Source organism: Saccostrea cucullata, unplaced genomic scaffold, assembly GCF_032062105.1.
Source record: "Saccostrea cucullata isolate Sc308-1 unplaced genomic scaffold, CSIRO_AGI_Scuc_v1 ctg791, whole genome shotgun sequence".
NCBI classification, from domain to species: domain Eukaryota; kingdom Metazoa; phylum Mollusca; class Bivalvia; order Ostreida; family Ostreidae; genus Saccostrea; species Saccostrea cuccullata.
Genome location: NW_026927400.1, coordinates 148,010 through 171,883, shown reverse-complemented (window position 1 = coordinate 171,883; position 23,874 = coordinate 148,010). Strand labels below are relative to the sequence as shown.

At 31.9% G+C, this 23,874-nt stretch overlaps 1 protein-coding gene across 1 annotated transcript; it reads left to right on the top strand.

Annotated features, from left to right (window-relative positions):
- The first annotated feature begins 17,372 nt into the window (after nt 1-17,372).
- On the top strand, nt 17,373-22,235 carry LOC134274348 (mu-type opioid receptor-like). The gene is made up of 2 exons (XM_062756624.1): nt 17,373-17,640; nt 20,800-22,235. Exon 2 carries the CDS (start codon nt 20,800-20,802, stop codon nt 21,988-21,990), a length of 1,191 nt encoding a protein of 396 aa, XP_062612608.1. The 5' UTR covers nt 17,373-17,640; the 3' UTR covers nt 21,991-22,235.
- The last annotated feature ends 1,639 nt before the right edge of the window (nt 22,236-23,874 follow it).

Here is a 23,874-nt window from a genome sequence, read left to right as displayed (position 1 = left end):
TCATAGATTCTTTCTTTCTGCCAAGATTTTTTTTGGTTCCAATTGTTTTTTTAATCTCTTGTCCTTGACCTTTCTTGCAGTTGAGTAATTTTAATCTTTGCCATGAGCTGTCATACGGTAGCATCTGTGATTTTGTTTTCAGGTGCAACTCGAGGATTGTTACCTCATCTTTATAAGTGTTCCTGACAGCAGTGCAATATGCACAACTGTGTTTGTTGGCACCGTTTTTGATAAAAATAACAAAAACTCTTACTAGCTAGTGATTTTTATTTGAGAACTATGATTGATTTCTTGCACTTAATCACATTATAGCCTTGGAGCCGAAAATAATAGAGTAAATGGAGAATGCACAAAAGTTGGCAGTCGGGGGGTCCTTGAAAAGTAAATGTATCTGTCAGCCAAAGGTAAGGATTCTAAAGGAATCGGAATATCAGTTTTGTTTTCGAAAAACCTGAATGATCGGAAGCAATATCTGACTGCATCTTAGCTTGCTAGCCTTAAAAACTTCGACCAGAGAAAGACAGCGCCAACCATTGAAAATGTGTACATACACAAATATATTAAATGAAAATAAAAATGCACTATTTCCCGATATTTAAAATGCAATGTCAAATAATACTAGTCGTGTACCCTTAACATATATTTTTAAGAATATCATAACAAAACATTCCCACAACTATTTTGAAAAGTCCACTTGGAACTAAAAAATTAGACCTTATCTATTGATACTGCCATGTCAGATGGCAAGACAATTAAGTCCAACCTGCAGCGTGCATATGTCAACTGCAAAAGAAGTTGATACAATTTTTATATATATATTTCTTTTTGAAGTTGAAGTACTGGTATGTAGAGAACCGATGCAACTTTCAGTGCACAAAACATGTACTTTGTGTGCGCGTGTGTGTAGGGGGGCACAGTTTTCCATCTTAGGTACTACATGTATTTAGTATTTGGAAAAATGTATAAAAAAAAAAAATTTAAAAAAAATATTTCAACGCAACGTGTACAATACTGTATAAATAAAATTTCAAGTTTTGAAGACAAACAACTGCTTGCAAGCTTATTTTTAGAATTCTGAATGCTATAAATTAACACTCGTATCGACATTTTACTCTTCACCGATGGAAGTAATTAAAGAGTGCAGTAATTATTCATAACACAGGTGCGCTGTCAAGGAACAAATAATACTGCACGGTTCTTCGTCAGCCATTTGGCACTGTATATAACAATAGGGTAAACAGGTACTCATTTTGCCATCTGTGGCACAAAACGAAACAATGACAAAGAAGTCAAAACGTTTCCAAACTTGTGTTGTCGGTTGTTCTTACACATCATCAACTGAACAACTTAACTGAAAGTTAAAACATTTGATAAAATAAGATGTTCATGTACATGGAAATTATTTCAAAAATTAATTTCTGATTTTAAATAATGATATACTACCTGAGAAGACACACACCTAGACACGTGCACCCACATAAGGTTTAGGAATCTATTCCCCCCCAATAAATCCTCATAATTAAGACACTTGCTCTACAAACCTAGATAGATACACACTAAAAATGTTCACTGTTTTCCTAAGAGAAAATTGTCAGACGTATTCTCCATTAATCAATAAAGTATTTATAAAAACGATAATGTAGATTTTTCATTAGAACGTATTTCAAAAGAACACTTAAGTGCCAGTAATGAAACTCAAGAAAATATACGAAGTCATGTTCTGTATATCAAAATTGAAAACTGAACTCCAACAAATTTAATTATGGCGACAATGTGAGATATCAGTATCTGTTGTTAATCTGTTGTATAATCATTTTATTATCAGTAATAACCGAGATATTCATTATCTCGAAAGAGTCATGCAACTAAACTTCCCAAGAGAGTAATATCGTTTGATTTCCGTTAGTCTCATTCGGAATCAGGCGCCGCGTGTATTCGGAGAAAACACATTGGTCTTTGTGGATGTGTTAGAATATCTATCATTTTGTTTGAATACATTGATTACGTAATATCCGTCACTTTAACTACTGCACAAGTCAGCTGTGCTTTTAAGTTGTCTCACAAAAAAGTGACGGACGTGTCTTGTCTTAATTTCTATTTTGCACGTCCACCCACAAAGCTTTTAAAAAAAAGAACTGAATCTATTTCAAAGGATTTTTTTTCATAACACATTTTGCATGACAACTAATATACAATCCCAATAAAAATTTAAGTACAAAATCCTTGTATGTAAAACTGTAGATTTTTTATCATCAGATACGAAGCCAAAAATAAAAAGGTTAGAGTTGATTGAGGTTATAGGTTTCAGACGAAGTATAATGAGCTCTACCAGCATAATTGTAATATTTTAGTTGGGCTATACATGTAGCTCCTTTAATTACTAAGTTTTGATGTTGTTGACATCAGTTGATACTATTAGATCTTTTTAGATAGACCTACATGTACATATAACGAGAAAATACATAGCATGCAGTAGGAAACTATCAAAATAATCAAAAAAAGTATCGTTATATGATTACAAAACACACGTCTTCAGAGTTCATTATACGCGATGTCGGATGCGTGCGGAGACACCGTATTTTGGTTAATTAAGAGGCGTTGGGGTAAGAGACCGATATTCTACATGCAAGTGTTGGATGTCCTCCAAGACGTTTATCCTGTACGACTTCATCACTTTTCACACAAATGTGGATCATTTTCCTCTGAAAATATATTTGATTTTTTTTGTGGGTTGTCAACCAGCACGTTGCTTTTGATTATTTTAACGATATTATACTCTAAAAATAAAATTTGGTAAAAACGATAGCAGTGATGACAGAAAAAATATGTTGAGGGAAAAATCTTATTAAAGAATTACAAAAACTAATAAAGTCCTTAATTTGTTTTGGTGATTATTCTATAGGTACCTGTGCATCCCTTAATATTGGATGTACCTATTCATTTTTTTTTTTAAATTACAAAAATCTTTCCTGTCAAAAAGTCAAGTTCAGATATTGAAGAAAAACATATTTCAAAAAAATGATCTAAAAATATTGATGAAGATATTAATGTATTATTTGGACAAATTTCTTAGAGATTAAATGCATACACATACAAGGAAAAATGTATATCTCCCTTTGTAGGAAAAGAAACAGCATTAGATTTTTTATAGAGCCAGATAATTATTGTGAAGAATAACAACTTTTACTTACCCTGCTTAATTGTTCTTTTATTTCATTTTAAGTCATTTAACAATATTGCTATGCCTAGGCACGCAACGTAGATTCTTACGCATTGCAACATTTAACAGAAGAAATCTTACATTTCAATAGCGTTATACATTTTGAGAAAAATGAAAGGTTAGACCTTTTAATAATATTTTAAGAATTTCATTTCCTTTTTCAGATTCATTAGATATTACATATTTGAAATAAGGAGATAACGGACAGTATTCAAACTCAAAGTCATGCATTTAAGCAAAACAAATTTGGAGCAGAGCCAACTTATATTTCCAATGACATTATAGGTGGGATCAGGTGCCATGGAGGAGTGAATCCCCTGTCGACCGATCACACACGCCATGTGCTCCATGTCATAATCAAGAAAACTGGACAAATCCGTGAACAATACAGTGTATGAAAATAACCTAAACTTACTAGTATGGAAAACTTCTGTTAACAGTTGACTTTAGAATAAGTTTTTATTCTTCGTCTTTATTATATCTATTTCATATTCATAACAGCAATTTCATTTCTATTCCATAATCATTAAAGAGTCTTATGATAGTTCATTTCTATTTCATAATCAATAAAGAGTCATATGATTAATCCAATAGAAAATTTGATAGTTCTTTACAATAACAGAGTTATTCTTTAAAATAACAGAATTACTTAAAGCTAGTTTCATTAGCATGTTAAAAATGAATACTGTAAAGCATATTGCTGCATAATTTAAATTTTAATTGTCATATTTACGAATGCATTTGCATTGCGCCTGGTTGACTTCTTTTTCTGTAATGCAAGTATCTTACTCTTTATTGTATCAATGTATGCATTCGGGATTTTTAAGACTTTTTATCAGATTCTATTTTGAATATGTTTGATTGCCTTTTCTTAGGACGACTTTGAGAAATGCCTACTTAATATTGTATAAAAGTGTTTTCAGTGCTACTATGAAAATTGACAAAATTTTAAATAAATTAAAAGAAACGATGATATTTCTCTAGATTAAACACTGATTTTCGAATTCATCTAAATTAAATTGTCTACTTTTAATACATTGAATAATAGTTTTCTAATAAGTCTCAGGTGTCGAATTTTATATTACTTTTCAGCAGTGAATGTGTGGGAATATAGACACAGCAGATGTGGGTGTTCTATGGATGTTTACGACATACAGAAATCGTAATTGTTTACGACAACAGAAATGAGAATGTTTACGACATTATAGGAATCGGAATTGCTCCCATCAGATGTATTAAAGGATTATGTACTAAATTGCCATTCCTTGTTATATAATAAAGATTGGCGTTCAGTTAAGAGCATGGTCGTCTTATATCATCTTAAGACTTATAAACGTCATTCTACATTGTATTACTGACACTAAGAAATCCCCGAATGTATTCTTGGAAGAAATACTTTCCAGCAACAGATAGAGAGAAAGAGAGAGATAGAGAAAGGAGTGTATCTGTAAAAGCATTTTTATTGCATGTAGTGATTATGTATTGTTCTGTACAGTCAAATAATTATTACATGTGATATTGTTTAATTTTTACCTTTATAAATATTTCACAGTTATAGGATTTTAGCTCTATTTGTAAATAATTATACGGCTTACCAAAAATATTCATGAAAGTTGTTTCTGGCTTGGCTCATCAAATTACAATGACCGAAAAGTCAGACTTAAATATCGATTAACGCCATCTGTATGCATGACTTGACAAAATTTTAGATTTTTTTCAATTTTAAATGATTAATGTACATGAATATGTTTTTTCTCAAAACATGTCACCGATGATGAAAATATTCCATATCTATATCTTAGTTTGGACATTGTAAAGCTTTATCTGCAAATTTAAACCGAATACTTGCTCATATAAAAGAATTCACTTTGACTTTCAAATTTATTTTAGAATGAATATTCTAGAACCAAAACAAAAATTTAATACAAGTTATGTTTCACATTGTGTTCATCATTCTTAGAATTAATGTATCTGCTGAGTTGAAAACTTTTAATTTTGCAGTGGAGTACTTAATCAGTACCTTTGACATTTTGACATTATACCACTGTACACCTTTCGATCATTGGCAATTTTAACATACTACATTTTTTTTAACATTTTGAGTTTTTCCCATTCCAGGACCAATTGACCAACTCACAAAGAATGAAATATATTGAGATAATGAACAGTATACAAGCTCACAAGTCCACTCAATCAATACAAATCAAGAGCAAAGCATCACGGACCTCTAAATCATTAGAGAGGGGACCAGGTGCCGTGGAGGAGTGAACATCCCCTACCGACCGGTTAAACCCACAGTGTACTCAAACTCAAAAGTCCACTCAATCAACACAAATCGAGGGCAGAGCAAAGACGGACCTCTAAATCATTAAAGGTGGGACCAGGTGCCGTGGGGGAGTGAATATCCGCCGTGTGCTCCTTGTCATGTTCAGGAAATACTCCGTCGACAAATCGCAGTGTAAATAATGGTCTAACAATTTGTATGAAAAAGGTCAGTCAGCATCTGTATTTGCTGACACAAAGTCATTGTATCAACGATATAACTTACTAAATGCTGACTTTTATAAATGATACTGCTGGTATTCTTTTTTCGTCAATTTGTTTGTCAATAACTTACCTCGGCTTAGAAATTGTTTGTGAGTAGAACATGCTCTTGCGTATTAAATCAACTTACTTGGAGATATAAAGCCCGTTTGCAGCTGAAAAGGGAACAGTATATTCCTGCATAAGTAAGTTACTCTATGAAGATAATTTTTTAACCAAAAAGACTTTTAAAATCAAACTAAATAAAAACAAAATTCTGCCTTGTTAGATTTATCAATGTAAGTACAAAATTACGAACTCTAAGTCTAAATACCCTAGGAAGAAAAAAACAAAAAGGACTACAACACATTTTTTCGTCGAATTTTTATTAAAAGACGGCATATATTCTCTCTTAATTAATAAGCCCCAACGAATTTGTTTTATCATCGAATTTTTTCCGCATTTTTTCATTCAAACAAGCTATAAATTCTCTTTTGATTAATATTTCTTTGTATAGAAATAAGAATTAAATGAATGTTTGCATTATTATCATTCAGATGTCGAGATCAACTAAAAGACAAGCATCTCCATTTTCAGATAGTAAAATGAATAATTTCCTCCTTAGTCCTGTACTCTGACATTTTATGAACCCATAATCTATAAATACATCAGAATATTTATATATAACGTATCAAAACTTTACATGTGCTAAAAATGTGACGTTTGTGAGAAACAAACATCGGGAAAGACATTCTGTTTATTATCTAAATTCACACAGTTTTGCAAATCTTTGCACATTTCAACATCCTTAGATTTCCTTTAAATTTTGACAAATAAAACTCTACTGTGAGAAAAAATACTCAGTATGTCTTTTCAGGTGTTGAGTAGTTTTTTTAATGTGTGATGGTCAAATGGTTTGCTAAATACTCTAGCAAAAGTATTTTAAGATAATATACTTAAGCAATGGAAAGCATCATCAGAATATCGTAAAAGTGGAAACGTTGACCCTATGGAAACCTTGACAAAAAAGATCTGAGTTTTTACTTTTTCAACCTTATATCTCTATTGAAGGAGCGCTGTAAAGTACAAGTTGATCATCAAAGTTTTCACTCGCTATACAGTATTTCTTATATAATAATTAATTGCATCAAAATTTCATTCCTTCTATATAACCAGTTGACAGTTTCTGTTTAGAATACAAATAATTTTCAGTTACTCTCAACAGTATGTAACTTCTATTCGTTTTACAAATAATTGATTCTGTAATCGATTGTTATTCTTGTATGATTCACATATAAATATTCATTGTGGTAAATAATTAACAAACTTTACAAAAATGATCACAAAACATCATCTCCAATTCTATTACTGCAAACTTTTCAAGTTTATTAATACAAATTGCTCTTCCTGCTTAGAGAGATTATTGATTCAATGGATTGGTAAATACCGAAGCATATAGCCAATATAGGTTTCTTTATCTGAATCAACTCATAAAGAAGAGAAAATACCATCTAAGACAATTTAATGACATGATACATAGAAATTGTAAACCAATACTTCTTCCGTAAGACAAGTTTCTGACCTCGTGACATTGGCATTTAACATATTTATAAAAACAATTCCGTTACTATCTTTCAGAGTGTATAAGTGAAAACATTTTTAGGAAAAGAAAGTTTTATCCATTTATAGAAAGTACAAGTAACCGGAAATAAAAATATTTTTCATGCAAGTGCTCCGTATGTATCATTGTATAGCAAATCTCTGAGTTTTCACAAAACAATTCAATACAATCGCGGATTAAAGCAGGTTTTATTTCAAGACATTAATCTAGGAACTTAGGAAAATGAAATGTGGGATGGAGTACAACATTCATTACTATAATTCGTAAAGAAAAAGCTTATTTTCAGGAGTCTTAATGATAAATTTAAATGATATTGAGAGTTCTAATTATTATTTTTTTTTCTAAATCTTTTATCAATTGCAATGACGTACGGAATTCTGATTTGCATACTACATTGTATAGAAAATGTATCCAAATGATGTCTCCATTGAAATCATTGGGATGTCGAGATCGATTGATTGTCAATTAATTCCACTATTTCAAGTAAATAGTAAATTATTTCCTCATATGAGTAAGTACTTTGACATTTATGAACACATCTTTAAACTCAAATAATTCTTTATATACAACATACCCACACTTTATTTTTTAACAAAAATGTACGAGGCATTTGTGACAAAGCAAACATATTTCACAATAGATAAACATTTAAATACTAACTTTAACATTTTAAAAGATGTATTCCCAAATCCAACGATGATTAAAAATAATCCTACACATTTCAACAAATAAAACAACTCATTCGTGTTTTCTTTCCTTTTCTGAAATAAAAATGTCAAGGTGTTGAGCAGTTTCGTTCTGTGCTGACCATACAATGTGTAGAAATATTTATTTTTCACTTTAATTCCACTTACTAGCATTCTTTTTACATTAGCATTTGCGTAAAAATAGTAAGCAACAAGTGAATACTTGTTAAGAGAAATAATGCATAAAACAACACTTATTCATCTCATTCGGTGAAGGACAATTATCCATGTATGATCCATATATGAATGTCCGTTGTTGTAAAAATTAACAAAAACAAGAGACTGTTCCCAAAAGATTTAATAACTAAAAAATGCTCTTTTATTTGTTTTAGAATTATCAACTCATCAACTCATTTTGTGAAGGACAATTATCTACATATGATCCAAATATGAATGTCGATCGTTGTAAAAATTAACAAAAACAGGAAATTATCCCAAAAGCATCTCATACATAAAATATCTCTTTTCTATAGCTATCTTTTTGTAAGATTAGTATAACTAATTCAACCTCTTTTTTCTACAGAAATCTTGCTTCAATTCAATGTATTGTATTGGGTGTTTCGTCAAAAACATTGTACATTTGTCATTTATATTCGGCTCATCTCATCATATATATTCATGTATATGCAAACAAAATTAAAAATCCGGAAATTAAATGCCGTCTTACGGTCCCTGCCACAATAAGCACTTGTTTTTCTTCATTTCTAATTTCTACGAGTTTCTCCATTTTATTTGATATATTTCAATAAATTCAGAAATAATTTTGTGTTATTAGATTTTGATGATAATTATTTCCATTTCATTAGAAAACAATGCCATTATACCTGTATCGGATTAATTCTCGGTTGACAATGGTTTTGTTCGGGTGAAAATTTTCAATGTTACACTCAAGTACAATGTACATGCAATATTTTCTTAGCATTGTGATGGCCAACAAGATTTTAGAAACAGTGCTATCTCACAAGAAATTCAAGTCGGTCTCTTCAAGTTAAATATTTGGGTGAAAGTTTGCTCTAAGTGCTGCAGTAAGGATATTTTGTACTTAGCTGTATTCCGATTCAAAGTTAAGAAAATAATAGCTTTTTTAAGTTTCAGTTCATCAAATTCTCTTAGTAAACATTCAATTATTTTTGTTGGTTTTTGTATCATTTGTATCTTAATGAGACAACTTTACCATATGTGAAAATAGGAAAAATTTAAATTCAAATATAAGAAGCATATGGAGAAAGCTGATATATCTTAAAATTAAAAAAAAAATAGAGAAAATTCGGATTAGACAATATCCATTTTAGTAAAATTAATGATGTCAATTTGGTTATGTTATAGACCCTATATGGTAGTATCTTTTTATGCAGAAAGAAAAACACTCAACCTTGGAACTGGAAGTATGGATCGCATGATAGGCAACAGTAATTTTTATTCGTATGTCCAAGGAAAAGGTAATGACCTTGACTGACCTTTCCTCTAATATTAAACGGTCAAATTTAATCTAATTGATATAATTACTTAGTGAAATTGTATTCTTAATTCTTTGAAAATTTCATTGATTTTTAAATACAAGAAATATCCTTTATATACATTAAGCAAATTTGCGCCTGTACAAGTGTTTAGTGTTCTGTTTTGGTTAAATGGTGTGCTAAAGTACTCTATAAATGATCGGTAATTTTACACCGATTTTTCTGTATATATTGTAAGAAAATTGTAAAAATACATTTGTATTAAGAAAATTAAGAATAACAATAATTTAAACAAGATGTGTTTGTGACTCTATGCGCCCGGCGGCACCAAAGTTCGAAAAAGCTATTTTCAGCATATAGGTCACGGTCAAGGTCACAAGGTCATTGACCTTTGTGTCATTTGAAAGAACTTGATCATTGGAGTAGGCTTGCCAAATATGAAATCTCTATATCCTATGGTTCAAAAGTTATGACGAAAAGATGAAAGGCTATTTTAGCATATAGGTCACACAGTCATTGACCTTGGTGTCATTTGAAAAAGCTTAATAATTGGAGTAAGCATACCAAATATGAAGTCTCTGACTCTCATGGTTTAAAATATTTTGGCGAAGGTTAAAGTTTACAACTGAGAGACAGATAAACAGACAGAACAAAAAAATATATATTCCACGGATCTATCGATTTGGACACATAAATAATGTACTTAAGCAATGGAAAGCATTATGAGGATAGCGTTAAAGCGGAAACTTTGGTCCTTTCAAAACCTTGACAAAACCTTGACAGAATTACAGATCAAAGTCACTTTTAATATGTACATTGCTATATAAAGAGCAATGTAAAATACAAGCTGATCGTCAAAGTTTCCTATCGCTAAACATGTATTTCTTAAAAACGAATATCATTTAACTTTCATCCTTCAATATAACAACTTTCTGTCTAGAAAAATATAATCTTCAGCTACAGTGTACTTTTAACAGTACATAACTTTTATCCGTTTTACTAATAACTGATTCTGCAATCGACTGTTGTTCATGTATGAAAAAACAAATAAATATTTACTGTTGTAAATTACTTAGAAATTTAACAGAAAATGATCACAAAACATCCTTTCCAATTCTATTCGACTGCAAACTTTTCAAGTTTATTAATACAAATTGCTCTTCCTGCTTTGAGAGATTATTGATTCAATGGATTGGTAAATACTGAAGCATATAGCCAATATAGGTTTCTACATTTGAATCAACTCATAAAGAAGAGAAGCTAACGAACAAATATACTTAACCATTTATCTGATGACATGTTACATACAAATTGTAAACCAATACTTCTTCCGTAAAATCACTTTCTGACCTCGTGACATTGACATTTTACCTATTTATAAAAGCAATTCCGTTACTATTTTTTTGGAATATAGAAGTCACAACATTTATAGAAAAAGAAAGTTTTGAGTAATTTCGAGAAAATAGCTGGAAGTATTAATCTTCATTCAAGCACTCCGTATGTTTCAATATATAGCAAATCTCTAGGTTTTCACATGTCCATTAAATGCATTCGCAGATTAATGCAGGTTTTATTGCGAGCGTAAGTCTAGAAAACTTGCGAAAATTAAATGCCAGCAGGAATACAATATATGGTATATTTATTACAATAATTCCTAAACAAACTTATTTCAAGGAATAATAAGGAATGATAATGAGATAATTTTTTTCTAAATCTTCCTGCAAAGACATAACTAATTTTGACTTGAATACCATCTTTTATCGAAAATGAATGTTTGCATCGGAAGTCGAGATCGAATGACAGTCAATTATCTCCGCCATTTTCAAGTAAGTAGTAATAAATAAATTATTTCCTCTCATGAGCAAGTACTTTGACATTTATGAATATATCTATAAACTCAAAAATTCTTTATATACAAAATATCAACACTTAATAGTAATACATAAAACAGCATTTATTTCCAAACATAATACATGGAATTCGTAAATTTACTTACCTGGTCATTGGTCATTTGCAAAATTATTTTGTTAAAACACATTCTGATTGCACACACAAGTACTCTGAAGTTGACATCAAAAAGATGCATGAGATTTTCGTTGACAATATCTGTGTGGTTTTTGGAGACTAGGTCTTCCAACAATCTATTGGAATCCCCATGGGTACCAATTGCTCTGCTATTAGCAGACCTATTTTTGTATTCATATGAAGCAGAAATTGTGCAAAAAACACTCGCTGTGGCCTTCAACTCGACATTTAGGTATATCGACGTCGTACTGTCAATTAACAGTGGTAATTTCCATTCCTATGTCGATACAATACATCCTGGGGAGCGTGAGATAAAAGATATACAGAATCTGACACATCAGTTTTATACTTGGATATTTAACATGAAAAAGACATTAATGGTAATCTAACAACCAAGGTCTATGATAAACGTGATGACTTAACTTTTCTATTGTCAACTTCCCTTACTTATGAAGCAATATACCCTTCATCGCCTGCATGCAAAGCTGACTCGATAAGCAAGAGCATGCTCTACGTACGAAAAATTTCTAAAACGAAGTAAATTATTGACAAACAAGTTGATGAAACAAGAATGTCAGCAGTCTCGTTTAAAGTCATCATTTTGTAAGTTCTATCGTCGATACAATGACCTTGTCAGCGAATACTATATATCATTGAGTCAAATGCTGACTGACGTTTTTCATACTAATTGTTAGAAGTCCATTATTTATACACTGCACTGACGACGGATTTTTCCGTTACTTCCGTCATGCCGAGCACACGGTTGGGGTTACAGGTCGGCAGGGGATGCTCACTCCTCCATGGCACCTGATCCCACCTTTGATGTTTTGTAGGTCCGTGTTTGCTCTGCTTCTGTTTTGTATTGTTTTATGGACTTTTGATCTTGAATACTGTTCGTTATCTCCATATGTTTCATGTACGCTTTTTATTTATTTTAGAACTATCAACTCATTCGATGAAGAAATATTATCCTTGTATGACCCAAATATAAACGTCCATTGTTGTACAAATTAACAAAAACATGAAAGTGTTCCAAAAATTTCTAATAACTAAAACATCTCTTTTCAGCAGCTACCTTTTTAAAGGTTCGTTTTACAAATTAATCTTTTTTTCTACAGAAATCTCGGTTTAATTCAATGTATGATTATTGGTTGGTTTGTCAAAAACCTGTTATATTTGTGATTTATATTTGACTTATCTCATCGTATGTATATAAGCAAACAAAAATATTTTCCGAAAATAAAATGTCGCCTAAAAGCCCCTGCCACAATAAGCACTTGTTTTCTTTCATCTTAATGTGCTCCCCAAAAATTCAGCAATAATTTTGTGTTATTAGATTTTGATGACAATTATTTCCTACAACATTTCATTAGAAAACAACTCCATCATACCCTTTTCAGATTAAGCCTCGGTTGACAATGGTTTTCTTGGAGTTGAAAATTTTCAATGTTACACTCAACTACATGCAACATTTATTTAGAATTGTGATGAGCACGAAGATTTTAAAAACAGTACTATCTAACAGATAACTGTGCCAAATTTCAAGTCCGTCTCCTCAAATGAAATATTTGAGTGAAACTTTGCTCTAAACGCTGCAGTAAGGACGTATTGTACTTATCTATATTCCGATTCAAAGTTTAGAAAGAAATAACTATTTTTAAATTTCAGTTCATCAAAGTGTCTTCCTTAAAACACTCAGTATAGGTTTCAGTGTATAGAAAACCTATCTGGGTTTACGTGCCACGAATCAAGGATATATTTTTTTAAAATTCCTTTATGCTTCTTAAATATACTTCTCATTTTTAGACTTATTCATCTGCATATGGTTTATGAATACACAATGGAATTCATAAATGTCAAGCAATATTATATGGTACTGAAAAAAAATAACAGTTGATCAGAATTTGTGAATATCAATCTTATATTTTCAGAATAAAATTCGATAGAAAACATATACGACGCAAAATATTTTAATCGTATTCTCTACTTCCTTTTTTAACACTAGCTCACGGATGACTTTTTTTATGGGGTATCTGCGTGCGTTCTTAGTTCTTTCATGGTTTCTTTTGTTTGTTGTTTTTTTTATCATCTAATGACGTGTGCAAATAGGTAGATAAAAAGAACAAGTATATTTTACATATTATTTTTAGATATGAAATTGTAGCGGTTGGAAAGACAAGAGAATTCTAGTACAGAGATGGATTGCGAATCAATGCTGGCCAACAAAAATACAGGTTGTCTTGTTTGCTAACCGATCCTTTGATGCATTCATCGTGTTTGAAAGAACAAATAAAATATCTTATAGGAAAAAATACACATGTACTAAAATCTCATAAACATTCATATAATTTTAATGAGGATTATGTATGCAGTTTTTCTCATTCTTAAATTATATGAATTCCCTACTAAAAATATGAAATGATGCATTGGTGATTACATGTGTAAGGAAATTAATCATATTATAAATTGTACTTTCGTTTACACTTTCTTCACAATGAAACATATGGAGATAAGGAACAGAATAATGAATAAATAATGTACATACACAGGCACACATGAGGAGAAAATTACTTACCTTTTCCTCATCAGACAAAACTTCAAAATCCTTGTAAATTATAGCTTAATACATGTACAATCATTAGATGAAAATAATTTGATCTCGGAGAGGGTAAGGGTTTGTAACTTCACCCTCAGACATTATACTATCTTCCTCTCTGATAACAGCTTTGTCTACAAAAGATTAGAAAGATTGCAATAAGTAGTCAATCTTTAATGTGATAGAGGTAAAATTAGTTTTTATGATTTAGTCTTCTCAATACAAGTGCTTACTTTATGTAAAGCCAAATATTCTGCATAAAATTGTCCTCATTCGAAAATATCTCATTCTATTCGACGTGTATTCAACATCTTTTTAGAACTGCTTTCTATTATTTGTAGAATACCTATTAAAACAAAGTCGCAAAAAGGACGTGAGCTGAGTGGTTAATACTCACCATAATCAGCTATTTTACAAAGGTTTCTTAATTGTAAACAATGCAGGTGTCTTCGGGGTTTTTTTTAATTCCAAGTGCATCCATACCTAAAAAACAAAGAGAGACAATCATTGAAGGAAAGGTTAACATTTCTGATGTTCAGATGAATGCTAAGTATGCAGAGTTCGTTACTAAAAAAACAAATGAAGATAAATCAGTGTAAAAAGGATTAATATTGTGGTTTTTTGGGGTTCCTCAGAAACATCCGTATGAATGCTGAGTATGCAGAGAACTACACTAATTACTATGGTTGTTTCTCTTTGCTTCGGTACAATTGTGACGATCACATTTTAACGCGACGTGGTTTTATTTTAATGAGTGGGCTGGAGGTACAAGTAATTAGACAAGACTTGGAATCCCAAAGAAGTGCACAAAAATTAACCTATACGATCAAAGACTTAAAGCAAGACATCTTTAAGGGACATTCAGTAAAGAAGTTTTTCAAAGTAACTGGATTTAAAATACGTTGATGTTGTCTCTTCAAAAGACCAAAGAAAGTATATTTTCATGCGGCTTGTCTTCTAGAAGTTCAGAAGTAAAGAAGAGAAGTTCGATATACAATGGCCAACTCAGTCAAACCCTAGGCTCTGGTTCCTGGGAGTGGGTGACACAAATATAATAATTCTTGTAGATGGCTGATTACTGTATTGTTATACGTCCACAAAGAATGAAGAATTTCACAGATTTAATAAAGTTAGTGTACACATATTCCCAACTCAGACGTCCCTATCTAGGCCATGAACATTTGCATGGAGGCCATTAATTTGCAGACAGATAGTTTTGCAGAGTAAATAAGAATTTCAAATGTGTAATAAAGTTTCAATAAATGAATAACTAAGCCGTAATCTTTGGAGTTATGGACCAAGGATATTTGTTTAAAATTTTGAGAAGTCATTGGAGTCAAGCAGAAAGATTAACTGGTACTAGTCAGTAATTAAAAGGTAAAAAAGATATCAAAGTGAGGATTATTTTCAATATATGACCAACTGATCCCTACCCTAAAACCTGAAACATGGTCCCGAGACTTAAGAAGAGAACATTGAATTTTTAATTTTGGGCTTAATATTTATTACAAATATGTAAAGAATTCATTTTCTAGATGATAACTGAGCAAAGAAAATTTTCAAAGTGTAAAAAGTGAAGATGACAAAAGTGACCAATCTTATCAATCCGGTAAATGAATCAAATCAAACGAAGAATAGACCCCTTACAATAAAAGAGAGGTGGAAGCCATCTAGGCCTAGGAGGGGTAGGCACCCACTGTTGATATTAATACGCCTTAAGCCCCATCTTGATCGTGTTAGGGGGTACTCAGTACTCAAATTATTTAAAAAGCAATGTGTTACTATTAGTATCATACATGTCAGACAAAATATTACCTAATACTTAATCATTATTTATAGTGACCATAGGACTGGAAAAAAACTGAAAGAGTAACTGTTATCTTTGTAACAACAACTTGATTGTCAGTAACTTGTTCGGTTAAAATCTGATCGAACTAGCTCAGAGCATGCTCTAGCATATTGAATTAGCTAAAGATACTATGCAGTCGATGTTAAGATATTACTATACAAATGGAGAGGTGAACTCTGACCCAGCAGGACATAACTTTCATAATTTTGGAAAAGGTTATACAAATGTCTATATGACGAGGAGAAGATTTTCGGAGATTTTACATGTATGTCAAAATGTGATCAATTATTTCTACCCAACTATAGGACCCGAAGCATTAATTTTGGTAAAAGGTTGAGAACTCATTATATTAATGCAAACAGGTTGCCTGCTGGACGCCCATGAATGAAGATCTTATCATAAATAATTAATTTTTGATACATATCCAGACTCTCCCTTCAAAAAGACTGAATCTTGAATTCAAGGTGATGAATGTCGCAACATAGCAGAAGGTTTAATACTTACAATCTTGATTCTACCAGTCTAGTTAGCTGTCTGCTTGAGGTGTAAGAATACGAATAATGCAGATTTCAGAAGATCGTATTAATTATGACAGATTTGCCGCGTCCACCAGACCCAGAGGAAGCAGACATCATGCAATTTACAATTGGTTCCGTGCTTCCAGAAAAGATATATAAAACGTTCAAAAGTTTATGACCGACGCACGATTGACGACGACTAACAAAAACAAACCAGATAACAATAGGTTAATATAACGACTCAGGTGCGTATATACATGTAAATGTTTTTCATACTGTAATATTTCAATTTTGAAATACTTCTATTGACTTAATCAAGGACCATTTATCCGACTTATAAAAAAATTTTGGTTTGTTCCCGTGAAACAGAAATCTCCTAAATCATCACTAATACATCCCTCAAACTCTTCACAACTTTATAAATTATGCGTGTAAGTTTGAAGTTTTTATTTGACACGACAACATCCGATATGGTTGAGTTTAGATAACTTCATCCTGTAAGATGTTCCATATGTATGGTAACCTGGGAAATGTTTAAGTTTGTCCGCCTTAAATTCTCTGGAGGAGTTATGTACAGTTCTGCGGTTGCATGGACTTTATAATGCAGGCAATTGCAGGATTTTAATATATATTTTAGAAACTTCCCAATCATGAAATATATGTTAAATAAGTAAAAGAGGAAAACGTGTACTTAAAAAAAAGATTCACGAAACAGTCATGTTGCCCCAGTGGCAAAAATGTTATGTAAATATTGGTTAATAAATACAAATATGTGTATGTATGAGTGTTAATTGACAAGATTGTTTCGGTGCGCGAACCAAAGTCTCAGCTTTCGTGTATAAATATCGACCAACCAAAATGCACCCTGGTCCGGTGTCATTTCTATCGAAGCGCGGAAGAGTTAACCACGTGGGTTTGTGAAATTGACGCTCCGGGATTAAAAAGAAAAAAAGCATTTTATTATCAAATATCTGCAATTTCTCAGTCAGAAATGATTTTTCTCCACGGATTACTTTCTAGGATGTGGTTTTAAAGGATGTGGGAAATCGATTAAAGAAAAAACTCTCTGTATATAGCAGAATCCGGTAAGTTTTTTTAACCACCAAAGGCATTTAATTCTTTCTCTCAATTTCAAAAAGAAAATCTGTTTTAATCTTTAAAAAACTTTTTTCTTCATTTTTCAAAGGATCTTAACCTTAGTAATACAAAGATGTATAAAATCCCTATTACTGATACGGATTTCATTCCACACAATTCTTCCCTAGGTTATGGAAGATAAAAATATAAGCCAGAAATAATTAAGTGGCCCGAAATAGAACTATATTATCCTCATCGTAAGTTTTGCTAGGTTTCTTCTCCGATTTGATGACCATGATTTCGCGTTTCCTCTCGTACAATTAAATCTTCAGCCAGCACAACTGGCGCACCTTTAGAATTACTCACCCCAGCCAGAATATATGACATGTTATTTCTGTAAAGAATTACCATTATATCGTAAAGCTGTTAGGGAGTAGGATTAAATCATAGTTATAGCTTAATTTCTTTGATTAATTAATGTGAATCTAAGATAATTGCACTGCGAGATTGAAAGCGGCATTCTTTAATATGCTATAGTGTTTTGACAAACCTGACAAAGGGATACATGGGCATATGCTATCAAAATCTTAATTTATAGAAAGAATTTAAAACAAATATGTTCAAGATTATCTTTCAAAAGTCATTCTTTCCCCTAGAGAACAAAGAGGAAATTAACTGATATTATCGAACTTTTATGTAATTATAACTTTGAACTCGAACTTTATTCCAATGCACGAAGTGTCTTTGATTGAATTTCGAGGGGATGCAATGCATGTGTTACGTCATTAATTGACTTTGGGGAGGAAATGGGGGGTAGTTAACGTAGAAAACGGGGATGCTATGGAATAATGGTGTAAAAAATTGTCGATTTGATCCGATAAAATAAAAACTTCTAAACTAAACCCATCTCGTTAATCGTAGAGTATATGTTCCCCTAATCTTTGCAGTGGGTGTAATGATAACTATCAAACCCCAACGCCGTGTGGATCGGTTAATGTTATGTCACATCGGTTAACGTTCAAGTGAGCAGAATTAGCCAATGGAGGTTATAAATAATTCTTTCGTGAAGGCAGGGAACAAATAGATAACAGTGAATTATGGTTGTCAGGGCAATCAGCTGTTTTGAGATATATCTGTAGCGAGAATATTTTCCTTGCTTTAAAGTGCAACAATTCAATAACAATTTAAACACTTGTACTACACGGATATGTTAGCTATATTTAATTTAATTTGTGTCATTGTAATCTCCACTTACATAATTTTTATTAAACTTTGATAGTTTTTGATAAAATTATTGGGATGAAATATATTGTATCTATAAATTTCCTCTTGCATGACCTTCTATCATTCTATGCCTGAGAGAGAGAGAGAGAGAGAGAGAGAGAGAGAGAGAGAGAGAGAGAGAGAGAGAGAGTTTGCCCAAGTTTGGTTAACTATTTCATTTTTGTTATTACTGAGCTAGTTTGCCCAAGTTTGGTTAACTATTAAAACATTTTTGTTATTCAACGTTACCCTAAGTACGTTATATAATATGTGAAAAGAAGCAGCACAAAATATATGCTTACATAGAAAAACAGACTTCGATTTTATTCATATACATGTAATTAAAAATGACATACCGGTATGTAAGCCAGTACGCTCTATACTTGGTGAATACTAATTCTAGAATTTCAAAAGTTTATCACATTCAGTTTGAACTTATAGCTTTTAAAGCTATATAAGCATAAAATCCAAGGGTTTGGGAACTAAATTAGAGGATTAACAAACCTAATAATATACTGGAGTACATGACGTTCAAAAGTTAATAAATAAAGTACGGAAATCCGTAAATGATGTAATTCTTTCAGAAATTGCAAAGTCCGAAAATAATTTATATTTAAAGAGTTCGATTTAAAAAATATTATTTTTCTACTTAAAAAATACCTAAATCAAAAGTTTGTATGTTTTTTTTTTTGTTGTTGTTTTTTGTTTTTGTTTTTTTGTTTTTGTTTTGTTTTGTTTTTTTCTTGCTATTGTTCTTGTACGTTGTTGTTGTTGTCTGGAGCTTGCTACCTTAATTGGGAAATTATAGATATATGAATTTGTAATCAGTGTAAACATGTAAATATCGGGTGATAGTGTCTATGCCTTTTGGCGTTCGATGCATTTTTCATAAGGTATATGGCAAATGTTTTATGATCTCATCAGAAGAAAACCAATCGTTTTTAAGACTTCGACAACAAAATGAAGGCATATGGACTTCAGTTTCCCATCCTATTGCAAAAACGAAGATTAAAATAATAAATAAATAACAAATTAATACGGAGATTTATGAAAATTATTACTCTTCCTGTGCCGGCAAGCAAGTTGAGTGAATTAAGTGCATCATTAAATCTCATGCTTACAACGACTCATAAAATGCGAAATCCATTATATGCAGGCATTAATTCAATTTGATTCTAACCCAACAGCACTCACTAGTGCTAAAAATTCAGAAATAGATATATAATTGCAAATATATTGTATTTTTATAACTTTAGAACAAATGCGTTTTATTTTTCAATACAAAAATTCCGATATCGTCAGAAATTTTGATGACGCTATATTTTCTAAAATGAAATTTACCACATCAACAAAACAAGCAAAAATAGAATTAAAACTTTTCCTTTTTTAATAAAATCAGTGTTGCGGATTAAAGCACTTCAAAAAGAGATATTATTTTTGAAAAGAAATTTCCAATAGTGTGACAGAGCGCCATTCGCGGAGTCATGTAAAAGAGTCGGATGGCTCGATAGCAACTTCCTGTTTGTCTGTCATATCTAGCTTTTCATCAATATCCTTTGTTCAATTGAAAATCGAAGATGCCGTCATTAATAAAAGATTGTAAACAGTTCTGTCTAACCTTGGCGTGCAGAGCTAATTAGGACACATCCCTCAAAAATAAGCTGTGGCTAAATATTTTACTTTATTGACTTTAAAGTTCGATACAGTAAAATATAAATACCTTGACATCTATCGCGAGCTCCTACTTAATAAAAGAGGATGTTTTGACGTTAAATAGGCATTAAATGTCTGTTTGCAGGGAAGCCTATGCGTTACAATGTATAAGCATTTTAACCATACTTAAGGAAATAAGGTTCTTAATATTCTTACTTCAGGCTTAACAAATTATCTTTTTAAAATTTCAGATGACGTTGACAATGCAAAATTTAACGACATCTCTTGATACGGAAAAACTCCTCCAGCAATGGAACCACGAGATATCACGCTCATTTACGCTCAGTACTGTGGTCCATTCCGTCTTATTTACAGTCGGAACATTTGGAAATCTTTTCATTATTTTCATATACAATTTTAAAATGAAAGGATACAAGGATGATCGTTATTTCATTCCAATTCTAGCCGTGGTGGACATGTTGGCTTGTGCATTCTCTACGTGGTTCGCTCTAACAGTTAACATCTTCCCGGTCATATTTCCGGATGATGTTCTTTGCAAGTGTCTCCTCTATGTAAATTACTTGGCAACACAAAGCTCAATATTTCTATTAGTAGTGATTTCGATACAACGTTTTCTGAAAATCTGTCGACCATTCCAAAAACAAATGACCCTGTATTGGAAAAGATTTTCATTAGTTACCATTTCGATAGTGACAACCATTATTCTGATACCGGAACTAATATTTTACGGCAAAGTTCCGGTAAGGAGTACCAAGTATAATGTGACTGGGTACATTTGTGGTCCAATACGACAACCAGAAAGCATGGCCACTGGACTGATAAGTTTTACTGCAGCCGCTATGTCTGTATGTGTTATAAGTATTGCTATTGTAGTGATCATGTATCTTTATATACTTAAACATCTCCTAAGACAAAATAGAGTCCGGAAGTTGAATCATTGTAGAAGTTTTTCGCGGTCTGAGGCATCGGATGTTCCGGTTCCGAGTGAAGAGAAAGATCAGAGTGAATCCCCTCCACCGAAACGACAGGAAATTAATGGCAACCGCGAAAAAGACAAGGAAGTGAAACTTCCAAATTATAATACCCTTCAAGTTCCGAACGAAGTGCCAAAATTAAAACGGTCAAAGGGATCCAAAATTAAACTGTCTACTCGACGACTCACTTTCATGTTTATGACTATATCTCTGACGAACGTCGTGTCTAATATTCCTACAATAGTCTATGTGATACTTTGCGTGAACGACCCGGAAGCATGGTTCCGGAACCCTTACGGTTTCCTACAACAGCTGTTTCAGTTCATGCGTGCTATGCGGGTTGTGAACCATGCCATGAACCCGTTCCTGTACGGACTTTTTGACGGGCGTTTCCGTGACGAAATCCGGAAGCTGTGTTGTAACACTATCAGTAAAATTGACCTGTGAAATTCCCGTGTTATCAAGAGATGATATTACACGATTCTTTCATGCGTCATTTAAAGTTAAACGAGAAACACGTGCGTTAGCTTCTAGTTCCAAAATGAATACCTCACGCAAAAAAACCGACTTTACTATATGATATGCTGATTGCAAGTTAATTCAAAGTGTTCTTGAAAATGACACATCATATAAGTTGTATGATTTTTTTATGACTTGTGACTATATTGAGTATTAAAGTGAAATGTTGTTAACAGTTGTATTATCATTATTATTTTTTTTTTTTACTTATGATAAAAGTAATAAATTTCTTACTTCTCGAGGTATCGAAATTTTCGAACTTTTTAAACTTTTGCCAAAAAGCAAAAATATACCTTTTTATTCTCTTATGAAACACACATCTATGGTAGCATGCACTTTCATTTTTACAATTTTTCAAATGATATCAATTTTCTTTTATTATTTTGATAAACTTGGCAAAATCGGGATAAAAGTTTTGTAAATAGAAAAAAACTCTGAAGAAATTTTATCTCCCATAGACGATTTTTTTTTTTGTGAATTAGTTGTACGCCTTTCGAACACTTAACAAAGTTTAATTTGCAACAAAACGCCTTAGCCCACCGTCTTGAACTTTCCATCCCACGGCGCTATACGGACTACAATATTTACTATGTTCTTTTTTTGTGCTATCCAGCTGAAATCAGGGCGGAAAATATGATAATAGATACACGTGCAACCGTTTATCAGCGTAAATTGATCAAAATTAGCACAAAGGAATATTTTTTTTTCTTCTACAGGCGGTTTTGTTTTAGGATCGGTGGGCTGATAATTTAAATGTATTACACAGAAAAAAAAATGTCGTTCTGACAAAATGAAGGGTCGTGATGTCGTGTTTACGAGATTGCATCATCTTCGCTCGTTTCTGTGGCTCCATGCACAACTGAATATAGCACAGGGCACTTTATAAATAAAATAACCCTGTCAAGTTGTATACAAACTATTTTCAAGTCAACGTTAACGTCATGGCATTGTGAGATTCTTTTCGTTATAAATTTCCCAGAAAAAAACTTTGTTTAATTATGAATGATTCTTTAATTAGAAAAGTACATTATTTTCCTCTTTTATTCCAATTTGTAAAAGGTTAAGTGTACTGCTTAGTACACCAAGATAACATAAGGAATTTCAGTAAGGGCTCAGAAAAAAATCTTTGTTTTTCTTAATAAAAGGGTTCCGTCCAAACAAATAATGAACACACCTGCGGGGCAGACGCTCTCCATAGAGAAGCAGTATAGTTCAAATAAATACGGGTCATAAATTCCTACAGCCTTTTCTATTGACTTTTCCAGCAAACTACAGCTCCAAATCTTACATGTAAATATAACTTTAGCATACATGTATACCACCTAAAAGCTTTCAATTATCATTATATCTGTCCAAATCTGAAGTGAACTCATTCCCCCATGCGATAATTTAGATGGTTTAATTGCATAAAAAATTAGGTTTAAAGCAGAAACTTAATGGCTTTGAAATATATTTTTAGTTTTGAAAAAATGTAGTTTATAGATTAATTGAAGAAAAAAATACATATCTCATAAAATGTAAGCCTTTGATCTTTGAGTCTGTTTCGGTTTTGTGCTGATTGCAATTGATAAACATTTCTTCATCTCATTGATCTGTCTTACATCAGGGTCCCAGATATAGAATAATTTATCGGTCTGACACACATTTAATACAATTTATTCCATCGTTGAGGGTATATTTAAGTAAATCCCCCGACATCTGTCGGTCATATGATATAAACAACTGAAAACGTGTGTAAACAAGCTAATTATGTCCGAAAACAAGGAAAATTTCCGCCAAACTGGCGCAAAAAACGTGTAGAAAAATACAAAA